At 37.6% G+C, this 19,445-nt stretch overlaps 4 protein-coding genes and 1 non-coding gene across 11 annotated transcripts in view; 3 read left to right on the top strand and 2 right to left on the bottom strand.

Annotated features, from left to right (window-relative positions):
• The first annotated feature begins 847 nt into the window (after positions 1 to 847).
• On the top strand, positions 848 to 4,324 carry LOC149007101 (uncharacterized). Its single transcript, XM_089165828.1, has 2 exons — positions 848 to 1,066; positions 3,588 to 4,324. Exons 1-2 carry the CDS (start codon positions 867 to 869, stop codon positions 4,039 to 4,041), a joined length of 654 nt encoding a protein of 217 aa, XP_089021954.1. The 5' UTR covers positions 848 to 866; the 3' UTR covers positions 4,042 to 4,324.
• Positions 4,325 to 5,173: 849 nt separating this feature from the next.
• SIRB (sirohydrochlorin ferrochelatase B) lies at positions 5,174 to 8,062 on the top strand. 2 transcript variants are annotated; one of them, XM_089166784.1, is made up of 6 exons: positions 5,174 to 5,441; positions 5,794 to 5,891; positions 6,055 to 6,116; positions 7,242 to 7,352; positions 7,495 to 7,587; positions 7,681 to 8,062. In XM_089166784.1, the coding sequence occupies exons 1-6, from the start codon at positions 5,401 to 5,403 to the stop codon at positions 7,780 to 7,782; spliced, it is 507 nt and encodes a 168-aa protein (XP_089022910.1). In that variant the 5' UTR covers positions 5,174 to 5,400; the 3' UTR covers positions 7,783 to 8,062. The 2 variants fall into 2 exon arrangements, with proteins under 2 accessions (XP_089022910.1, XP_089022909.1); XM_089166783.1 differs by having other exon boundaries at positions 5,175 to 5,441; positions 5,674 to 5,891.
• A 343-nt stretch (positions 8,063 to 8,405) lies between these two features.
• LOC149007099 (chaperone protein dnaJ C76, chloroplastic-like) lies at positions 8,406 to 10,573 on the bottom strand. 3 transcript variants are annotated; one of them, XM_089166779.1, is made up of 6 exons: positions 10,341 to 10,573; positions 9,915 to 10,074; positions 9,605 to 9,791; positions 9,228 to 9,334; positions 8,788 to 8,995; positions 8,406 to 8,659 (listed from the first exon to the last, which is right to left on the bottom strand). In XM_089166779.1, the coding sequence occupies exons 1-6, from the start codon at positions 10,421 to 10,423 to the stop codon at positions 8,529 to 8,531; spliced, it is 876 nt and encodes a 291-aa protein (XP_089022905.1). In that variant the 5' UTR covers positions 10,424 to 10,573; the 3' UTR covers positions 8,406 to 8,528. The 3 variants fall into 3 exon arrangements, with proteins under 3 accessions (XP_089022905.1, XP_089022907.1, XP_089022906.1); XM_089166781.1 differs by having other exon boundaries at positions 8,406 to 8,656; XM_089166780.1 differs by having other exon boundaries at positions 9,915 to 10,071.
• A 382-nt stretch (positions 10,574 to 10,955) lies between these two features.
• LOC149007098 (U6 spliceosomal RNA) lies at positions 10,956 to 11,062 on the top strand. Its single transcript, XR_016175416.1, has one exon. It is a non-coding gene; the product is annotated as a U6 spliceosomal RNA (small nuclear RNA).
• Positions 11,063 to 11,138: 76 nt separating this feature from the next.
• The window catches only part of LOC149007097 (alpha-glucan water dikinase, chloroplastic-like), a 42,366-nt gene continuing 34,059 nt past the window's right edge, over positions 11,139 to 19,445 (bottom strand). For all 4 annotated transcript variants that reach the window (XM_089164728.1, XM_089164730.1, XM_089164729.1 and 1 more), the window contains 8 exons: positions 18,210 to 18,348; positions 17,807 to 17,932; positions 17,276 to 17,386; positions 16,239 to 16,337; positions 13,435 to 13,608; positions 13,236 to 13,328; positions 13,016 to 13,131; positions 11,139 to 11,592 (listed from right to left, as the gene is read on the bottom strand). In XM_089164728.1, the coding sequence (XP_089020854.1) occupies positions 11,388 to 11,592; positions 13,016 to 13,131; positions 13,236 to 13,328; positions 13,435 to 13,608; positions 16,239 to 16,337; positions 17,276 to 17,386; positions 17,807 to 17,932; positions 18,210 to 18,348 (1,063 nt within the window). In that variant the 3' untranslated portion in view covers positions 11,139 to 11,387. The remainder of the gene's footprint in view (positions 11,593 to 13,015; positions 13,132 to 13,235; positions 13,329 to 13,434; positions 13,609 to 16,238; positions 16,338 to 17,275; positions 17,387 to 17,806; positions 17,933 to 18,209; positions 18,349 to 19,445) is intronic.

Here is a 19,445-nt window from a genome sequence, read left to right as displayed (position 1 = left end):
TCACTAGAGCAACTCTACGGTATTTTGTTGAAAATTTATCAGGTCCATTTCTCATTTCCTTGTGAGAAATGGACCATCATTTCCTTGTAGATGTGTGACAAGTGTCCCAACATCACATCAAATGGTTGAAATTCATTTATAAGTCATACCAATCAACTCTTTGATGTGGCTATATAAATGGATTTCAACCATTTGATGTGATGTTGGGACACATATCACACATTTACAAGTAAATGAACCATCCATTTCTGACAAGAAAATGAACCTGATAAATTTCCGTATTTTTCTTGTCCTCATAATTTTGAATGGACCATCATCTGGTATCCTTCTCGGTCTATTGGGCTTTAAATGTGGCCCAGGATTAATGGGCTCTTCAAAATTCTGAGAAACATTGAAGTAGTATTTTTCATGGAATAATTCATTTAGGGCCTGTTTGGTTACATAAATCCAGAGATTTCAAATCTCTAGATTCATAAATGAGAGATTTTTAGTCGTTTGGTTGTGTGAATCCCTAGATTCATAAAATCTAGAGATTCACATTTTTACACTAAAAACGTGAATTTGTAGATTTATGGGTATGAGGTGAAAATTATCAAAGTATTAAAACATTTGAACCATAATTCAATAAATATTTTTTTAAGATAAATCTACAAATTTCATTCCAAAAATTCAACTAACTAAACAGTTAATTTTGTGAACCGTGACTCCAGAAATTTGAAGTCTATAGATTTGAAATCATTTTTGAAATGACTCAACCAAACAGACCCTTACTCGCTGGGCAGAGTCACTTTCTTTCTATTTATGGGCGACGAAAGATGCTTGTTAGTATTGCTAGTTGTAACTTGTAAGTTGCAACTCGCAAGACGATGGAGAAGCTGTCGTTGTCGCTGGTCTTCGTTGTTCTCTACCGCTTCATATTCTCCTGCACTGCCATCGAGTCTCCCCAGTTCACGATCGTTCACTCTGAGTCAGACTTCGAGATAAGATTCTATGGAGAATCTTCGTGGATGTCAGCTCCTGTTACAGGAATTTCGTTTCATAAAGCGACCAAAGAGGGCTTCCACAGGTGAGCTAGTTGGGTATTTTGTGTGTTGCAGAAAAATGATATTATAATGTTGAAGGTTAATCAGACTGTGAGATGATGTTAGTTTTATGGTGGAACTCTACGAACCTATGTCTCCCCACTCTTCCATAGGATTTGCAAGAGCTCATTTCAAGTAACACACAGCTTATTCTGAATTTACCTAATAAGTTTTTGAATGATCTGATTTCAATCCTGAAGTTTGTTAGCGGTATGACTATAAATTGATTGGTTTTATATGTCCGTTCGGATAGTGGAATTTAATGTCAAATTTACTATAACTTTGTTAGTGCTGTCAGACTGGCGGATTTTTAAAATTTGTAACTGATGTGATTTAGTGAAGACCTTGGTTGTTCTGATCACTCTATTTTCACAACTTACAATAAAAGGATGTTCATCTGATTCTGAACTGAGGGTGATAGCGTGTAAAATGATGCTCAAAAAACATTGCACTCTTGTCATCATCACCGTTCTTGCACTGTTCTTCTCTGGGTTTATCCATATAAACGTAGCTCTTAAGTCTAATTTTATATGATCTATGCTAGCTAGTATTATCTTATCAAGCATCGTAGTGGAGGCAGATGAATCTGTTAGTGGATATTTTGTGATTTACCGTGTGGCTCCAGATTATCAGGGTGCTCCTCCACTTGCCTGTGCAGAAAATTAATTTGCAACTTGGCAAGTTTGGGGGTTATTGTAGCTATTAGGGAAGTTTCAGGGTTTGCTACAACCATTTCTATTGCTAAGGAAGTAGTCTTCTTGTGTCCATTGAGGCTTACCATATTTTATCCAATATTTATCATTGCTACTATAAAAATTGCCACAGTGAGAACACTGATGTAAAACTTGCTCAGTTTCTGTCCTCCATGACCACGTGGAACTAGATCCTCGATCCCCCTGAATCACAGCCTCTACCATGGAATTCAGAACCATTATCATTACTGCTAACGTCAAAGAAGAACTTTTCCTGGAAGAAAAGCACTAAAAAAATCTTCTTCTTTCATAGAAGGGGCCTTGTAGGTACTGACAGTACTGAGTTTTAATGGCTTGCAAGTGAGAACCCAGCCCACATAGAAATTTAGCAATCCGATATTGTGTATGTTGGATTTCCATTAGCAGTTTTACAATGCCTTCCAAGACATTGTTGTATTCACTCACATGTGTATCCACTTGTGTAAAATTGAAAATCCTCTTATGGGTATCATGCATAACAACCAGTAACACACATGCAAGTTCCCCACCACAGCACAGGTGCATACAGCTCTGCATGTGACATCATCACTTGGCAACAAGGGGGCACAACAGCACATAATGCTAATCCTTCATAATTATGAAAGTTTTAATGCCACCTTCTGGCTCTAATGTCATGTGACACTGCCAACCCAATATCACTTCTTTGGTGTATTAATATCCGTTATTCGTTTTTCGTTGTCAAGGAGAAACTGAGGCCTTTAATTAATGGTAGATGTACAAGAAACTGAGGCCTTTGATTAATGGTAGATGTGCAATCTTAATTGACTAGTTAGGTTGTAAATGGACTTACTAGTTAGTACATTATATTGGCAAACTATGATACAGAGGTAGGTACAAATAGGTGCAGTAATTTTTTTTCTTCTATCTAATCTCTTTTATTTTCTGTGAAGTTTTAAAACTATCTTTCTGGTTATGACATGAGTCGATCTGTTTCTCTCTGCTAAGCATTTATATTTTATCGGCCATTGGAGTGTATGTCAATTCCCGTCTCCAAAGTGTTATGATGTATTTTGGTGTAAGCTTGTGGATGGCTCGTGGTCAGAGCAATTAATACTCCAGTGTTGTATTTTGTGTTGGAGCAGTTGAAAGGCATCTAAATTTCAAGAAGCAGAAGCAAATAGGATTTGAGATTTATTAATATGGATCTGTTAATTTCCAGACGACGAACTATTAAAATCCATGAAGGAGAAAATAATGATAGTGAGAAATTAATTTAGGCTTTGTTTAATTGGTTGCATTAATTTAGAATCCTGCAGCAGCAAAACTTGAAAAGTTTTCCAAGATGCATAATGACTAGGTTGTTTCAGGAGATAGGTACTATTTTTGGTTCCTTCCAAAGACACATATGGTGTTTTTTTGAAGAGTTTGTGTTCTGCTTATGATTCTTACTTTCTTGAACTTCTTTTAGAAACCTGCATGGTATGCTTGCATACAGTGTGTTCTACTAATTATTAGTGTGCTTGGTGGTTACTGACAAGTGAAAAGTTGGGAATCCTTGGTTCCACCTTCCTGATATTAGGGAGAGGATAACAACCCAACAACCTTTGATTACCTTTACCTTGTTAGGTTTCTCCTTGAAAGTACCGAAGCATTAAATTTGAAAATTGGATATCCATCCTCAAGGGTCGTTTCTTTTGGCACAACCATTAGACTGAAGCTTTATTTGAACATCTTTGACTTCATGGCTTCATTCATTGAGATTATCTAATGCACCTTGGTTTTTGCTGAGTCTTTTCTCATGTTGGCTTATCAGATTGTTTCAGTACATCCAAGGTGCCAATTTAAACTCCTCTCGCATTAGAATGACAGCTCCTGTGCTGACAAGCATTGCCCCTGGAGAAGGGCCCCTCGGCTCTTCAGCTTATTTTGTTCAGTTTTACTTGCCAATGAAGTTTCAAGCAGCAGCACCTCTACCTCTTCCAGAGCTGAACCTTCAATCTGATAAATGGGGTAGCCAATGCATTGCAGTCAGGAAGTTCTCAGGGTTTGCTCGGGACAGTAATGTTGTTGAGGAAGCAGAGAAACTTGATTTAAGCTTGAGCAGGTCTCCATGGGCAAACTCCACTGCCTCTGATGGTAAATATGCTTACTCAATTGCACAGTATAACTCTCCTTTTCAGCTTATTGGGCGTGTAAATGAAGTCTGGGTGACGGTTGATGGATCTGAATTGGACGGCTGTGGATCCAATGGTGTCGCTACATACTAAATATTCTCCGGACTCTCCTTGATGGTATATGTAATAGTCGTTCACTCCCTTAAGCTACCAGTTCCACAAAAAAAGACAAATCTGGAGTTGATGGCCCCATGGAGAGTTGCTTGAACGTATAATGCTGTAGTGCCTCTATACTTGTGTATCCCTGAATAGTATACTAGAGTACCTGTGTGCTGCCTGATGTGATAATTTCACCTTAGCTCAATAAGTAATGGATTTGAAATATATGTGATCATTACTGTATATCCGTTGTCATTTTTTGCACAAAGGAATTCCCCCCCCCCCTTCTCATTAGTGGTTTGATTTCAATTTAATTCTGACTTTTCCGAATTAAAAATCATTTCAACGTTTTATATGGATTCTGGTTGGAATTACTAAATTGAAATGGCGGACTTTCAGTGATAAAAATTGGATTAAATTTGTAATTCTGTTAGTTGCATTCCATTGTCTCTATGAAAAGGTCCTTCCTGTGAGGGCCTCACCAGGGATTATACTGTGACCTTCTCCAACTTTTTTTCTATTGAAAGTAGGGGAATAGAGAAGGGGCATCAGATCGGTTCCTAGATGGGTTTCATTCTTACCAGTGACAAGTGCCACCTCTTTGAGTATAACACAATCTTAGACCAGAAAGCCAAATTCTGAAAGTTCTAACTTCTTGATTTAAAAACCTCACCCCTTTGGTTTTTCACTACATCACCAACTCCATAACTGGTACATGTTAGTTTGATTGGATTCATATTTTAAAGTTCTACTCAGTAGGGTTATGAATCAACCTCCTTTGATGCCAATTCAATTAAGGTCGAACTGCCATGAACTGATTAGGACCTGAAGGCCTGTTTATCACTCCAAAGGAACAACTCTCAAAAGAATAAAAAAGCATCTCAATAGTTGCATAGGTATGATTTTTTTTTGGTAAAAGCATAGGTATGATTTACGGTATAGGTAGTTATGAATGTTATTACAAGTCAATTGATAATCCCAAATGAATGTAAGAGTTTGAATACTCTCCCAATGAACACTTAAGATTTTGGCCTGATTGTGACATAAAATTTATAGATTCAAAATAAATTAAAATGTAAAATTTTATACTTAAAAGTAAAATTTATCATTAAGAGAAATTATATCGCAACAAATAGAACCTAGATATAAAATATTGCACGAAAGGACGTTGAATTGAAGGTTTAATTGTGTCAAAAGCTGCAGTTGAAGCGGGCATCATTGGCGGAACGTCTGGTTCAGTGAAGAAACCGCACGAGAGGATCGAAGAGAGCTAGTGAACCAGGAAGAGTTTTATCAAATTTGCATCTGCGTTTGGTATAATTTTGATTTCGTTTCTCCAATCCAAAGATTTCAATGGATTCATCTTCATTTCCATCTCAGTTTACCATTTCCAGGTACGTTTCTTCGCTCCATTTCTTCACCCTTTGCACCTTTCCCCTGTTTCCCCTTCTCTTTTTAGTAACTGTGTTCCCCAAATTCCATTGCCACGAAATCCAACCTGGTTTGCTCTACGGTATACTCCTCCCAACCCCTGGATCCCTCATGTTAAAAAGATATACTACTAACTTCGTTGCTGTTCTGGATTTAATTATAGCTCTTTTTCTTTTGTTCTTGTGGTAATCAAAGAATTTCAGTTAGGGGAACTGTGGAAAACCCTCGGTGGTTTTCTCCCAGGTTCGTAAAATTACAGCAAAATTCAGCAAAGGCCAGATTTTTGTCCAAAAATTTCTGTTTGACTGCTAACAGTGAGGGGTCTCGACGGGAAATGCACGGTATAGGCGATAAAGATGGTGTTATCATTGTTGATCATGGCTCCCGGCGTCAAGAATCCAACCTCATGCTAAGTATGATAGTTATCTCTCCCATCCTTCCTCATATCCTATTTTTCTTTTTTCTTATACCTAAGATTTTATTCCTTTTCGTAGATTAAGTAGTTCTGTATTGTTGGCTTTGACATTTTTAGGCCCCGAGTCATGACTCTGAGTTTTTTGTCTCCTTAAATTGCAGATGAGTTTGTAGCCATGTTTAGAGAGAGAACTAGATACCCAATCGTGGAACCTGCTCATATGGTTAGATTTATCTCTTGCTTATCAAAGTTTCTGTTTTCATTGACTTGAATTGCAATGATGCTAATCTCAACAGATAAAAAAGGGTACGCACAGAAAATAAATATGAATAGATTAATCATGTACATTTTTTTTGGCTATTTGTCTAACGTGCTACCTAATATTGATCTTAACAAATGTTTGGGTTTTGGGCACAAAATTTTGTGGTGGTTCTGGAATTTGATTATATGTTATCTGTTTCTCTTGTGCTGGAGTTTAATAGCATTGGTCTCAACTCTCATGCTAGATCAGTAACACTATCGCCTCTCCAGAGAAGTGGTTAGGTTTTTTAGTCATTTCTAGACAAGTCCCATTTCTTTCCACATTTTGTAACCAAATGAAATTACCAGGCTATGCTTTTAGCTCAGAAAACATACTGGAACTGGAGTTCCGGAAAATGTCTGTTTTTTGTTGCTAAATTTGTCAATTACAGAACCACTAAAAATGTTTGGGTTCTTATTAATTTGCAACGATGTTTGCTTTTGATTTTCCTTTTTCCTTGTTTTCCAATGAACTGTCCCCTAAGAAATTTACTTAGGCTGGAAGCCCCGTTTGTACTATGCATCGTTAAATTTGATCAGTTGAACACATTATCTTTGCCTATTTATTGACCCAACCAATTCTTTTCTGTAGTCAGTAGTAAATGAGCATAGTTTTTCCCTTAGGTTGGCTTGGCAACGAACTAACTGTGTATTAGAGTTACCTGATGGTGATTTCTCATCCGGTTTTTGAAAGCTGAAGCCATAAAGGCTAAATATGATGTCAAAAGTGAAAGAAAAAATTCAGAACTTTGTTTTCTGATATCATATTATATGATATGGTGGTGCTTTGTTTTTCCTGTTTAAAATTGGATATATTTATATACTTATTTGGGGTAAGGCTGCGTAGGGAAATTGCCCCCCCCCCAACTTTGCTTGCATGGAAGCCCTCGGCACCGGGTTCCCCCTATTTTATTTATATATTTTTTTGAGAATTTGTTGAGTTTGAGTTGGCAGACACTTGTCTTTGGTAATGTACATTTGTAATTATGTCTATTTACTTTTCTGGATCCCTGAACCTTATATTTCAGTGTTTTGTTAATTTTACTAGGAGTTGGCTGAGCCGTCGATCAAAGACGCATTCAATTCATGTGTGCAACAAGGGGCACAGCGTATAATTGTTAGTCCTTATTTTCTCTCCCCAGGCCGGCATTGGTCCAAGGTGCACTCCGACACACTCTAACCTCATGATATATGGTGTATAATACACACCTCAGATATGCTTTGTTTATAATGAAGAATATGGAGTGATATGAAAACCCTTCACAGCACTTCCTTTTGTGTTTTTTCCCCCCGTTTTGTAGGATATCCCATCCTTGACAGATGAAGCTGCAAAGGAGCACTCAGGCGTCTCATACATTGTAACTGCTCCTCTTGGACTGCACGAGTTAATTGTGGTATTGGGTTTTCACCGAGCCTGTAAGAAATGTGACACGATTGTAGTTTCTAATTGTAACTCCTGTAAATGTTTGAAATTTTGTTTTTTGCAGGATGTTGTGAATGACAGGATCAAGCACTGTTTGAGCCATGTAGCTGGGGATGTGGATGAGTGTGCAGTTTGTTCTGGCACAGGGAGATGTCGTCTCTACTAGCTACCCATTATATTCTCAGCTTGGTAAGCTGCAATTTATGGTGCCATTCAATGGATGAACATGCTGGACTTATGAGTTGGTCTTGTGTACATTTTCTGATAAATGGTCTTGCAGTTCCTGGGTTGATTCCCAACCAAAGGATTGATGGTGTGGGCTTTAGAGTTAGATCTGAGAATCTGTGCTAGCATAGTGTAGAAAGTTCATCCAATATGTTAACTCAGTTGAGACTGTTGTACAAATACATATGGCTTGAATATAAGTGCATCCGCTTTCTGAATTATTTGAAAGTGGGTTCTGATCAAAGATTAAAACTCTAGTGTGAAAGGTGAGCATGTTGGATGTGTGGTCATGGTTAGAAATTTTGATATTTCAACCAGGGTCAATGAAACTCCAGTTTTGACAAGGGTTGGAATCCCACTGAACTCAAAATTCAGAACCTTATCTGTGGTCTTTTTTAATGCCCCAAACAGTGAAGTGCATGCATTGTGTTTATATTTCCCCCCTCATGTTAGGGGAGGTTGCAGCTGAAAAGACGAACGTTATATTGTCTGTCAGATTAAAACACACATAGCTTAATTATCTGTACAAATGGACTCTGTATACATAGAGAATGGGACATTTAACAGGCTCTATTAATCTTTTGTTCTGTATGTGCTATATCTTTTGCGCGTCCCTTGTAAATGAGAGAGCACCTGGCATTTTCTGGTGGCTGTTCAGTTCCATGAGATGCAATTTTGCTGTCAATGTCATCTGTTCAATCCAAGGCTATCTCTCAACCAAGACCAGAGTCTTGAAAGTTGCTCCGTTTGTAGCTTAATACTTGCCATAGCTCTAGCCTTCGCCTGGGCTGTGGTTTCTTCATCAACAGGTCTTTCTGCTGTAATTCCCATGCAGTGATACATAAAATAAAGCATCTGTTAAGTAACCTTAAGTAGATAACAATCACTCAACCATAAGCAGAGAGTAAGTCTTTGGATGAAACACAACATAACTAACCGTTTGTACCTCTTCCTTGATTGTGATGATGATCCTGCTGTTTCAGTTGCTTACTGAAATATTTAGCTGCAGCAAATACATTTGAGGGTCTTTCCCATCCGCCCTGAAAGACACCATATGATTCTTTTGGTTGAGGACGGATAAGGTGTTCAAGCACTGGCAAGTCTTCTCTGTCCACCCAATGAATGCAGTTCACAGGGCATGAATCAAGCGATACCTATCATCACTGCTTCCATCATTTACCTTACAAGAATGTTAAGATGAAATACTGGACAACATTGTGCATTCATGTTTCAACCCCAACTTCCATTACCTTTCAAATCTTTTTAAGCTTTATGGCCATACATCTGAGATAGTAAGCAGTAATGTTGAATTGGGGCATCAAACTTCCTATATGGAATTAATAGACTAATGTTAAGGTATTGAAGTTCATATCCTTTATGGTTTACCTCAATCTTCCTGTCTTCATCTCCAAACTGAACATTAACGCGGGCACATCCGAGACTTTCGTCCATCATGAATGTGTTATTTGCATGGTACACACATTCCCCACAGCCTGCAACCATTTCAGACAAAGAAATGGTATTGATCCTATCAGATAAATGGCAAGATATTTAACTGATCAAATTTTTGTGCTAATGTTAGCCTTGGAGGCTTAAAACAGGTGGTAACCAAGTGAATAAACCCAATCTTTGTGATCAGATGTATTTTTCAATCTAGTGGAGGGCTTCAAATTAAAATGTGGAAACTTAATGGGGACAGAAAAAAGAGATCACTATGTCAGAAAAAACACTGGAACTATTTGGTTGTGAAGAGGAAGAAATACCTATGCAAGCATTTTCATCAACAAAAAGAGCGTGAGGTCTCAAGGGACCCTTCCAAGAGCTGTAGGCTATGCCAGTATATTCTCTTCCCTTTGCTGCTCTGTCAATAGAAGCATTATAGTTTCTTCTGCGATCTTCTGTCATTAACACACGATAGGCTTCATTCAGCATTATGGTATATTCATGACCCTGAAATAAGGATAAACATCAAATGCCCATTAAGGAATAAGTAAAGATTGAATCAAGAAGCACACTTTCCGACATAAGAAGAATTAGCAAACCAGAAGAAAAAAGGACTTAAAGATAACTGACCCTTTGGCCTGCAACATCTGGGTGATGTTTCTTCTGCAATTTCCTGTAAGCTTCCTTGATTTCTTGTCGGTTTGAATCAACAGAAACACCGAGCAAATTATAATAATTCACACTTTTCTTTCCAGTACAGCATCTGATAGTAACGGACTTCTTCCTCCTTCTCAAAAATTAAAACCAACAATTAAAAAAGGAAAAAGCAGCCACTGTAAGACCATCTATTTATTTAATCGAAAAATGAACTTAATAAATCCAAACCCAACTGTTCAGCAGGCTGTTACCAGATTATTACTTAATTTTAGTTCTAAGTTATAAGATATTCCTCTTCTTTTATCTTGCTGGGTCATGGGTGGAGTTGAGAAAACTCTTCACAATTTAGATCCTTGTTTAGGAAATCTAACAAGAAGTTTAAGCCATGGAAATAATTACCTTGAATTGGTATTTTCAAAACGATGATGAAATCCAGGGGATTTTGGCATGGAGAGGAGGTGATTTGAAGCTGTAGAGAACATCGTTACTCTTCAGAGTCCTGTTCTGACTTGTGGCACGATAACTGAGGAAAGTCAATCAACGAAGGCTAAATCCTAAATGGTTGGAGGTGATTCAAATAGCTTTTCCATATCCATGATAGTTGTTTTGGTCATGGAGTTATGGAAATTCGAAGCAAGTCAGCAACAGCAGAGACGAGCAGACACCTTATAACGTATTCTATATTTCTACGTCAATGTCAAGCCCGTAGATATTTCCACAGCCCGTAGATATTTCCAGCCAAGATATTTTTAGCGTTCAAAACTCAAAAAGTGTGGCGAAGGAGATTGGTTAAGGCACCGTCACTTTGATGCCACGTCACACATAATGTGGCTATGATTGAAAATTTTAGACTTCGACGAAGTTTACTTTCAATAAAATCCAATACTTCGGTAAACTTTTAGTTTGTTTAGGTCAATTTCATAAATTTTGAATCCTTTCCACAATTCTAATGATCTGTTGCAGTTTCAGCTAAATTTGAAGTACTATGAAATTTCATTGTTTACAAAATCCACGATATGAATTTTTAGATGTTTCTGATAAAAATGGAACGATACAGAGAAGATCAGCATTGCCCTTGTATAAGGATGGCACGTACAAATTGAGAAATTCATAGTTCTTTCTTCACAAAGAATTGTTAATTCTAGTAGTCTGTAACTATCAAATTCTTTTTTCTCTTAGAAACTGTCTAGAGAAAAACTTGGATTTTTCATTATTATAAAATTATATAACTGTAACAGGAGATGCGATTTTACATATAGTTACAACAATATGCTTCTACCGGGTATTTGAGATCTACAAGCCATACTTGCAACAAAGAAGAAGAGCAAACATGGAAGTCTTCTTTTCTGTGGTTATGGACATGAATGGTTAAACTATTTATATATCCACCTAGACCTTTTGACAATGTATCCTTAGGGAAGACAGAAGAGAGGCAGAACTCTCATATCACATCTGTGGTCTGGTCTGAACAACAAATATTTTCCCATCTCTTACCACACCTTCAATATCTTGTGGGAATCCATACAGATCTTCAATTGTGCTTCCCGCGCGTGCAATGCTTGATAGGATTGAATGGCGGAACTTGGCATCAGTGATCAGTGGATCAGAACAGTAATCAAGCACGACCTCCTCTTCTTCATCCATTGGGACACTGTCAAATAAATTTCTCCATTAATGCAAGAACAAAGAAAATAAAAAGGTAAACATATGACGTGGATGGAAAATCTATGAGATATTCTCTCTTCACCCAGAAATTTTTTTGATGATATAACCAGACCAAAGTTCTAGAAACACCCTAAAACAATCAATAGTATAGTGCAGACCTGTAAAGGAACGTTTTACTGTCCTCTTCTTTTGAAGTCTTTGCCATGAGAAATTCTTAGCTAAAGAGATAGAGAACCATTAACCCATCAAATGTCTAACTTATAAGGGAATCATCACTATCATCACACTAGTGAATGATCCCTGCCCTATGTTATTTTGGGCTGAACTGAATGTAGCATCTCCAACAGGAAACGCTGTCAGATTGCTATGATCATCCAGATACAGAAGAGTTGTGCATGAGAATAGGCCAATGACTCGATATTTGAGCCATCAAACTAGATCAACAGGAAATTGGCGAACAGGGATTCCTACTACACCCGTCTAAAAAAGCGTCTTTAAGTCTGTCTTTTAGCAATGAAATGAGAGAGGGAGAGAAGAACTGATTGAAAAATCTAGTTTTACTTAATGTACCATCTGAATTTTCCTGTTCTGTTACATTTAGTCCACTCCCACTTTGATGGTAGGTCTAAATGACTATATTTACCCTTTCCATTAAGAAAAGGTAAAATTAGCTAGAAACTAACAAGGAAAAGAAGGGAGAAGATCTAAAATCTCCTCCAACAACAGGAGAGTTCTGAAACATGAATTTCTGTTTTGAAACTCACTAAGTTTCATCAGTCACCAACAGACAGCAGAAAATCCTTCAGACAGATTAGAACACATTGATTTAATTCCAACATTATAACTAAGAATATCAGAGGTTTTAATTTTATTTATTTTTAATATAAAAGAAAATTCTGAGCCATCAGTACAGGGCTGACAAACTCATCAAAATTTGTCTTCCAGTTGTGTTTGGGCATCCCCCAAATGTTTTACATATCCCACCAAACGAATGAATCAATCTGTCAAGGAAACAAGTAGGAAACAGGTGCAACAACAGAAGGCAAGCCCCTCTTTTTTTCCCTTTCCCTTGAGGATTTGGTTATTTTTTTCAACATTTTTGTCATAGAAAAACATAATTTAAACTTACTAGTTTTGTATTTCAGTTTTTTAAAGTAGCAGGTCCAAGCAATTTTCTCTTAAAATAATGAAACAAATTCTATGGATATACTTATTGTCTAAGGAGGCCTTTATTTTATTTTTAAAAAGAAAAAAAAGGCAAATTTTTATTTGAGTGGAGACTTGGGAATTACACATCACCCAATAATTAGTTGGCAAAGCTTAAGAAACATTACTTATGTGATGAGTTATCTTTTTCCTGCAAATTTAGTCATCAGTACAAGAGTGATGGTTAAAATTTCAAAGTTTACCTATCATACAGGCCTGCACCAGCATAACCTTCTAGATCTTCACCATTGGAATCAGACCGGAAAATAATTGACCGTCTTATAAAGAGGCCAATGGGTTTGCTTGGGTAACCTAGTAGCTGAAAATGAACAAAAGACATGAACCTTGATAAAAATGCAAAATTCAGTTTAAAATTTTTGTTCTTTATGAAACACTACTCTAATTGTTACCATAAACACTCACCCTTGGAGAGTTGAGGTCACTTTTCCTACAGACAAAACTGAGAGCACGACCAGGATAAGCTCCAACAAGAGTTTCTCCAAGTCCTTTCACCACCTATGTCAGGTTGAGACAAACATAGATAAATGATTAACATAAGAAAAACAAAAATTGTAAGTACAGAAATATTCAGTGTCCTAGCACAGTGGAGCACATGTATTACCTCAGCATATATCTCCGATGAATCTCCGGATGAGGGGTTCATAGTGTGGATGACAAATGCATAATCAGCATTAATTACTTCTTGAACCAAGACAGCCATGCATATATAATCATGATCTAGTTTTACTTTCCTAGCACTGAAGTATGCTCTTTCATTCCACTTTGAAGCCCAGACCTGGCGTGAGACAGGCAAGATAATCTCAATATTTTAACAGCTCTCTTTAATAGACAGTAAACATGGAAATTACAATAACCAGATAAATGGACCAATAAATGCAAATGACTAAAGGAAAAAAAAAACTTGCATTTCTAAAGCTTTACTCTTTTTGGGATGAGATTTAAAATCAAAGTGCAATGCTGGATAGTCTAGCAGGAATACAGGGGAGGCCAAGATACTTAATGGGAAGGGGTTCTAGTGAGAAGCCCATATGACGGAGGAGAGACGCTAATGTAGAGTCAGAAACCGATGAAGGAAGATTTACGATTTCAGGAGGCTGATCCAAAAGGCTAGACAGGGATTCAAAATGTTGTAGATGAGGGCAAGGTGAGTTAGGTTGAGGGACAAACATTTGGGTGGGGAATTCAGATGTTGGTTAGTTTTGGAAATCATACTCTGAGAGCACTTTGAGTATGAGTGAATAGAAAGGGAGGAAGGAGGCAATCTTGAAACATGCCAACCCTACAGGAAAGAAACCAACTGGAGAGCCATTAACAACAGCTGAAAAGGAAGGGGAGGAGACAAGTTTTAATCCAATGGACAGAGGTAGAGCCCGCATAGAGGTCCTAGAGGAAGGGCATTTGAGTCAAAACATCATAGAGAAATCCCATGATTCCCATCCAAGGGAATCAAAAGTTGTGTCTGTTAATATTCAGGGGAGCCAAAGGGAACTTAGATTTGCAAACAAAACCTCTAACAATTTTTGAGCAAAGGAGAATATTGTCAGCTATGCTCCTAGAGCAAAGAACGCCCATACACTGTGGGATAATAAGCAGAGGGGCCACAAATTGGAGCCACTCAGACAGGATTTTGGCCATGAATTTATATAGGAAGTTGCAGAGAGATGAGCCTCCAATTAGAGAGGGAAGAGCCACCGTCGATTTTGAGGATGAGGCAGAGGAAGGTTTGGTTAATGAGATGACCCCCTCCCCCCCGAAAAAAAAACTGTATGTAAGGATTAACGATAGAAAAGCAGAATTGCACGTAAAATAAAAAACACGAAAGACAATGACAGAAAAACCCCAGTGACTTGACTTAAATATATTAATTAAAAAATAGGAACACATGAAAGTGAGTGGATTTAATCACATGAAATTTCACCTGAAAGAATAGTAAAATTGGGTTTGGACTGTTTGGTGATGGCTAGTTGGGTATCACAAACTCTTCTAATCATAACTTGGAAACTGATAAGCCTCTAATAGTTTGGGTGTACAAGCGCAAACATAGGAGAAACACAGATCTGTTCCAGCTGCTACAGGGAATCATTCCCAGCTGGACACCTAGGGGACAAGATCAGCCAGCAGGGACAGGTGGCAAAGAAACATGGACAGCAGCCACAACCTTTGCATACAGCAGGGGGACAGAGAATATGGTCCACTTGGCAAGAGGAAATTGGGAGAAGGGTAGGTAGCAGGTAGCAGGTAGTTAGGAATGTTTCATTTTATGTAGGGGAGAGGGAGAAGGGAAGGTGTACGAGTGACATCGGTAGTGCAGAGAGAAGCTGAGCTTGCTGGGGAAAGCTGGGCTCTCGGGTGTGATGTAGAGATGTAGCAGCTAACTGATGGGTAAGTAAGGTTTTGAGGCATTGAGTTGTTGCTATAATGAAATGAACTCAGTTATGTTGGTGTAATGCTTTCTTATTGAATGAATGAATGAAGCAGTCTTGCCTCGCACTCTGTTATCTGTTGTGAATGCTTGCTAGTTGTATTTCAGCTAGGTGAGTCAGTAGGGCCATAACAGAAACCCATCATGATAAGTTCTCGAGAGTATAGTGTAACAATTCTTGATCATTTCTTATGACGTCGGAGGACAAAGCATGAGATAAAAGAAAAATGAGAAAGACAGCAAGTAATATTGGGAGTATTGTTTTTTAGGTGACATGAAAAAACACCTGTGACACTTGCTGGTATTCCATATCAAATCTCAAATGCTGCTATCATGTCCTTTTTATTCTTTCTTTTCCTTTCTCTGGCTTAATAGTTGGAGATGAAGGATAATTTAATTTATGACCTCTTCTTTGTGTGGGGTTGGTTTTTGCCAACTGAGCAACTCCCTCATGGTTTCTGCCATCGTCTATCTGATTCATGCTTGGCACAATTTGGATGATTCTGAGGCTGCAAGTAGTGAGTCTAGAGACAATTACAAAATCATACCACTGCCATATGTTCATGGGTTCCTACTGTTGATCTAAGGTAAATTTTGCAGCATGATATCGTTGAAAATCTTCAACAGAAGGAAAACATAGCTCTAGAGTGCAACTTTGTAGAAGAAATTATGGAATAAATTACCAGGAGCCCATAGGGAAGGACCAAAAAGTATCTGGAAGAGCTTTCAATTGCAGCCAATGATGAGGGAAGGGTTGTGTTCACAACAGAAAATCTAAGCATGTTTAATTGAATAACCAAAAAGGAATCATATGGAGTTAGTAAAAGTGGTGGAGTCATGTTAGGTTCTTTTTATTCAAGTCAGGTTTCTTATTATTGGGATAGGTGAATTCTTAGGGATCCATCCTCCAAAGGAACCGGACAAGTTCACTTTCCTTCAATTCTCTAGCAACCTAGCAGGTCAATAGTATTCATAATTCTTACCTTCTTTATTGCCATCCAAGCTTGATCCCACCTTTGTTCCCCTTCATCACCAGGCCAGGGCATCCCTGAACTTTTCATCTTGTTCTTAAGTTCTTGCACCTGGAGCACCTTTCCTCCATCAGTTTCTGCATTATCTTCTATGTAAACAAGTAACTTGGAAAACCCAAAAGATTGCTAGGGAGTGCCTTGGCTTATTCAAATTGTCAGACACTGGTGTTACACAGGTCTTACTTATAATTTGAAACATCTGGAAACACAAATTCCAAGTCAAACATTTTACTTATGCAGAAAAGATTTGAGTTTGTTTCATAAATTCTGAGATGACTTCCCTGACAATATAGCTTATCCTTCAGAGAACAAACCTCAATAACCAAGACAAGAACCATGTGGAAGTTGCAATATCAAATGAAACCAATTATTGCAGATGTGACATTTAATTGAGGCAGAGTTCATTTTAAGTAACAGATTAAAATGTTTTTTTTCTTTGATAAAGTGATAATTCATTCCAGGGCTTTGGGCATGTCGTAGTTATTTCATTAAACAAAGTCAAGGTAAAGTAGGACCATTATCTCATAAAAGAAACCGCAATCAAAATTGAATCAACTACTTAAGTCTTTATCTATGGTTCAACAACAAACAGCTGTAACAGATACTATTTAAGTGTCACAGCACACTCTCTCTAATACCATGAAGCATTGAGACTATAGGTGATGAAAAAGAAAGATTAATTTATATCCTTAGTCCTTACAGACATGATTACCACTAAATATTAAGCCTAAGCCCTGGCTGGTATTGATGGAATATATATAAGGTTGGAAAGGTATATTCCAATTTAGACAACACAGCATACAAGCATCAGTCCTATTGCAATCTCTCACTTTTGAAAAGAAGAAAAAAAAATCCTTTCATTGTCGCAAACTGTCCACAGATTACCTTGGTTCAAGGTGAAGTAAAACTTGTTTCTTTCACTTTTAACATTGTCTGAAGATAACATGGTATATGAACAAATATTCAGAGTAATACCAGAATGAACATACCAACTGAGGCAGGACTGCAAGCTGCAAAACTGCCCTGCGGATCTCACCAAGTGCACTGAAATCTCCGTTTGCTAACCTTTTCTTCAAGAACTGTAATTTGTCAGCTACAGCCTGCAGGATGGGATATAAATCCCGATGTGTTTCTTAGATAAGGTGCATAATTACATGAACCTTATTCTCCATTAGGAACAAATTTTAACATGTATCACCATGCAAGGGCAGTGAACCTATTCCCCATCACACTGGAGTGAAGAGATTGTCATTTCTCATATAACTAAATGATGCTTGGGAACATGCTACCAAGATCATTGTTCTCTTTTGCTACAATACAGAAGAAAGCTTTGATATTCACGAGAAGAAATAAGTAAAGATAAAGTAATACCAACACCAAGAAGTGCAACGAAAGTTCCCATCTGGAAAGTTAAATATATGTATCCAGAAAAAAGAGGAAAACTAGAGATCTCATTATTGCATGCTAAATGATTAAGTATGAAGACACAAAAGGAGTAAAGGTTACTTGAGATGACAAACCTTGTTTGAACCATCTGATAGAACCTTCTCAAATACACCAAAAGGTAAAGCAATTGATGTTGGAATTCCCAGCCAAGACGGCACTTTTCCTTTCAAGTATGCAATATTACGTGATTTAGCACCGACCTGCACAGTTCGATATCTCTACACAGGTTACACGAGTATTACATGAAAATTTGAATTCAAGTCACAACCTATGCTCTGTTCACCCATCAATTCACAGAAAGTCCTGATTGTGTAGATAATGTTTTCTATTACCATCTTAAAAATCCTAGCAAGAAAAGATACTATCAATATTCTTCGAATGGAATCTACAAAGATAATGAAAACAAGATGAAGCTACTTCGACAGGAAGATGGGAAGAACATAATAAGAAAACACGATGTTGATTTGCAAGCCTAACCATTTCACTAGTAAACTCCTCTGAGGATATGGCATATCTACCAAGAAACTTCTTTCTGACCAAAGATATAGATGGAAGAGATGAATCTTCCTTCATAATTGATGAGCTTGACATCAGCAGTTCAACATCCTTCATCTCACTGGATAGAGGAAAACAGAAAAGAACTAGACGTTAATGCCAAAAATCGTGTCTATAATACTGAACAAAATTGAGAAACAACTCACTGTATTGAGCTCCTTTGCAGGAAGGGAACAACTTATCTTACAAAGACAACAACATCAATAGCCTTATGCCAACTTAATGGGGTCGGCTAGGGCAAATAAAAATAGTAATAATAGTAAAAATTAAAAAAAAGACAACAATTAACTAGTTCGAGAGTAACAACCATAGCTATGTATTGCTTCTTCCCCCCCAGCAATTAGCCTCAAAATGGGGTGTCAAACAGGAAACCACCTCATATCAACATAGTCCTACTACATGGAGTCAACTGCATGAATCTTTGTTCTCCAATCAGCTCTATTTGAGGTCATACTAGGAACTAGGCCTAAGTTAACATGTCTCTTCACCACTTCTCCTTTGGTCATCTAGCTAGCCATTGGATCTTTTGGTTCCGTCAATAATGATCATGTCACTCCTTTGAACTAGGGCATATGAAGGTTTCCGTTGAAAATGTTCATACCACCTCAAAGGATTCTCTCTCTAAATTTATCATGTAGCAGAGTTAATACTAAAACAGTTCTAATAGCATATTCCTTCCATGGACAGAAAATCTGAACTGAATGGCTTGAATGTTCAATGTGATCCCAAGCCCTTTATTTATAATGATATGAAAAGTACAATATTACATAATTACCCTTACTTGGAAAACAAGAAATAACAAGTTGAATAAAAAAAGTCCAAACCACTACTATAACCGAACCAACCAACATCCCCCTTAAGTTGAGGCATAGATGTTAGTCATGCCCAACTTGCCCAGAATAGGGAGGAAGTCTCCTTTCAACCCTTTAGTGAAAATATCAGCTACTTGGTCTCCAAACCTCATAAAAGTCATGCATATCAGCCCTTGTTCCAACTTCCTTTTGACAAAGAATTTGTCAATCTCAATGTGTTTAGTTCTATCATGTAGCACAGGATTGTTGGCTATATTGATGGCAGCCTTGTTGTCACAATACAACGTTATGGGACTTGTACCTGGAATTGCAATGTCTTTTAACAGACCTTTCAGCGACAGTAGCT

The sequence above is a fragment of the Hakea prostrata genome, chromosome 8, assembly GCF_041222555.1.
Source record: "Hakea prostrata isolate BN-2017 chromosome 8, UWA_Hpros_2, whole genome shotgun sequence".
Taxonomy (NCBI): Eukaryota; Viridiplantae; Streptophyta; class Magnoliopsida; order Proteales; family Proteaceae; genus Hakea; species Hakea prostrata.
The sequence above is the reverse complement of the archived record's forward strand: the minus strand, read 5'-3'. Positions and strand labels throughout refer to the sequence as shown.

Coding starts and splice junctions, on each gene's coding strand:
- LOC149007101 (XM_089165828.1), top strand. CDS start 867: ATGGAGAAGCTGTCGTTGTCGCTGGTCTTCGTTGTTCTCTACCGCTTC. Junction 1,067..3,587: donor ACCAAAGAGGGCTTCCACAG/GTGAGCTAGTTG, acceptor TTGGCTTATCAG/ATTGTTTCAGTACATCCAAG.
- SIRB (XM_089166783.1), top strand. CDS start 5,401: ATGGATTCATCTTCATTTCCATCTCAGTTTACCATTTCCAG. Junction 5,442..5,673: donor TCTCAGTTTACCATTTCCAG/GTACGTTTCTTC, acceptor TGGTAATCAAAG/AATTTCAGTTAGGGGAACTG. Junction 5,892..6,054: donor AGAATCCAACCTCATGCTAA/GTATGATAGTTA, acceptor CTTAAATTGCAG/ATGAGTTTGTAGCCATGTTT.
- LOC149007099 (XM_089166779.1), bottom strand. CDS start 10,423: ATGTTCTCTACAGCTTCAAATCACCTCCTCTCCATGCCAAAATCCCCT. Junction 9,792..9,914: donor CAGATGTTGCAGGCCAAAGG/GTCAGTTATCTT, acceptor TCCTTATTTCAG/GGTCATGAATATACCATAAT. Junction 9,335..9,604: donor TGATGAAAATGCTTGCATAG/GTATTTCTTCCT, acceptor AAATGGTTGCAG/GCTGTGGGGAATGTGTGTAC.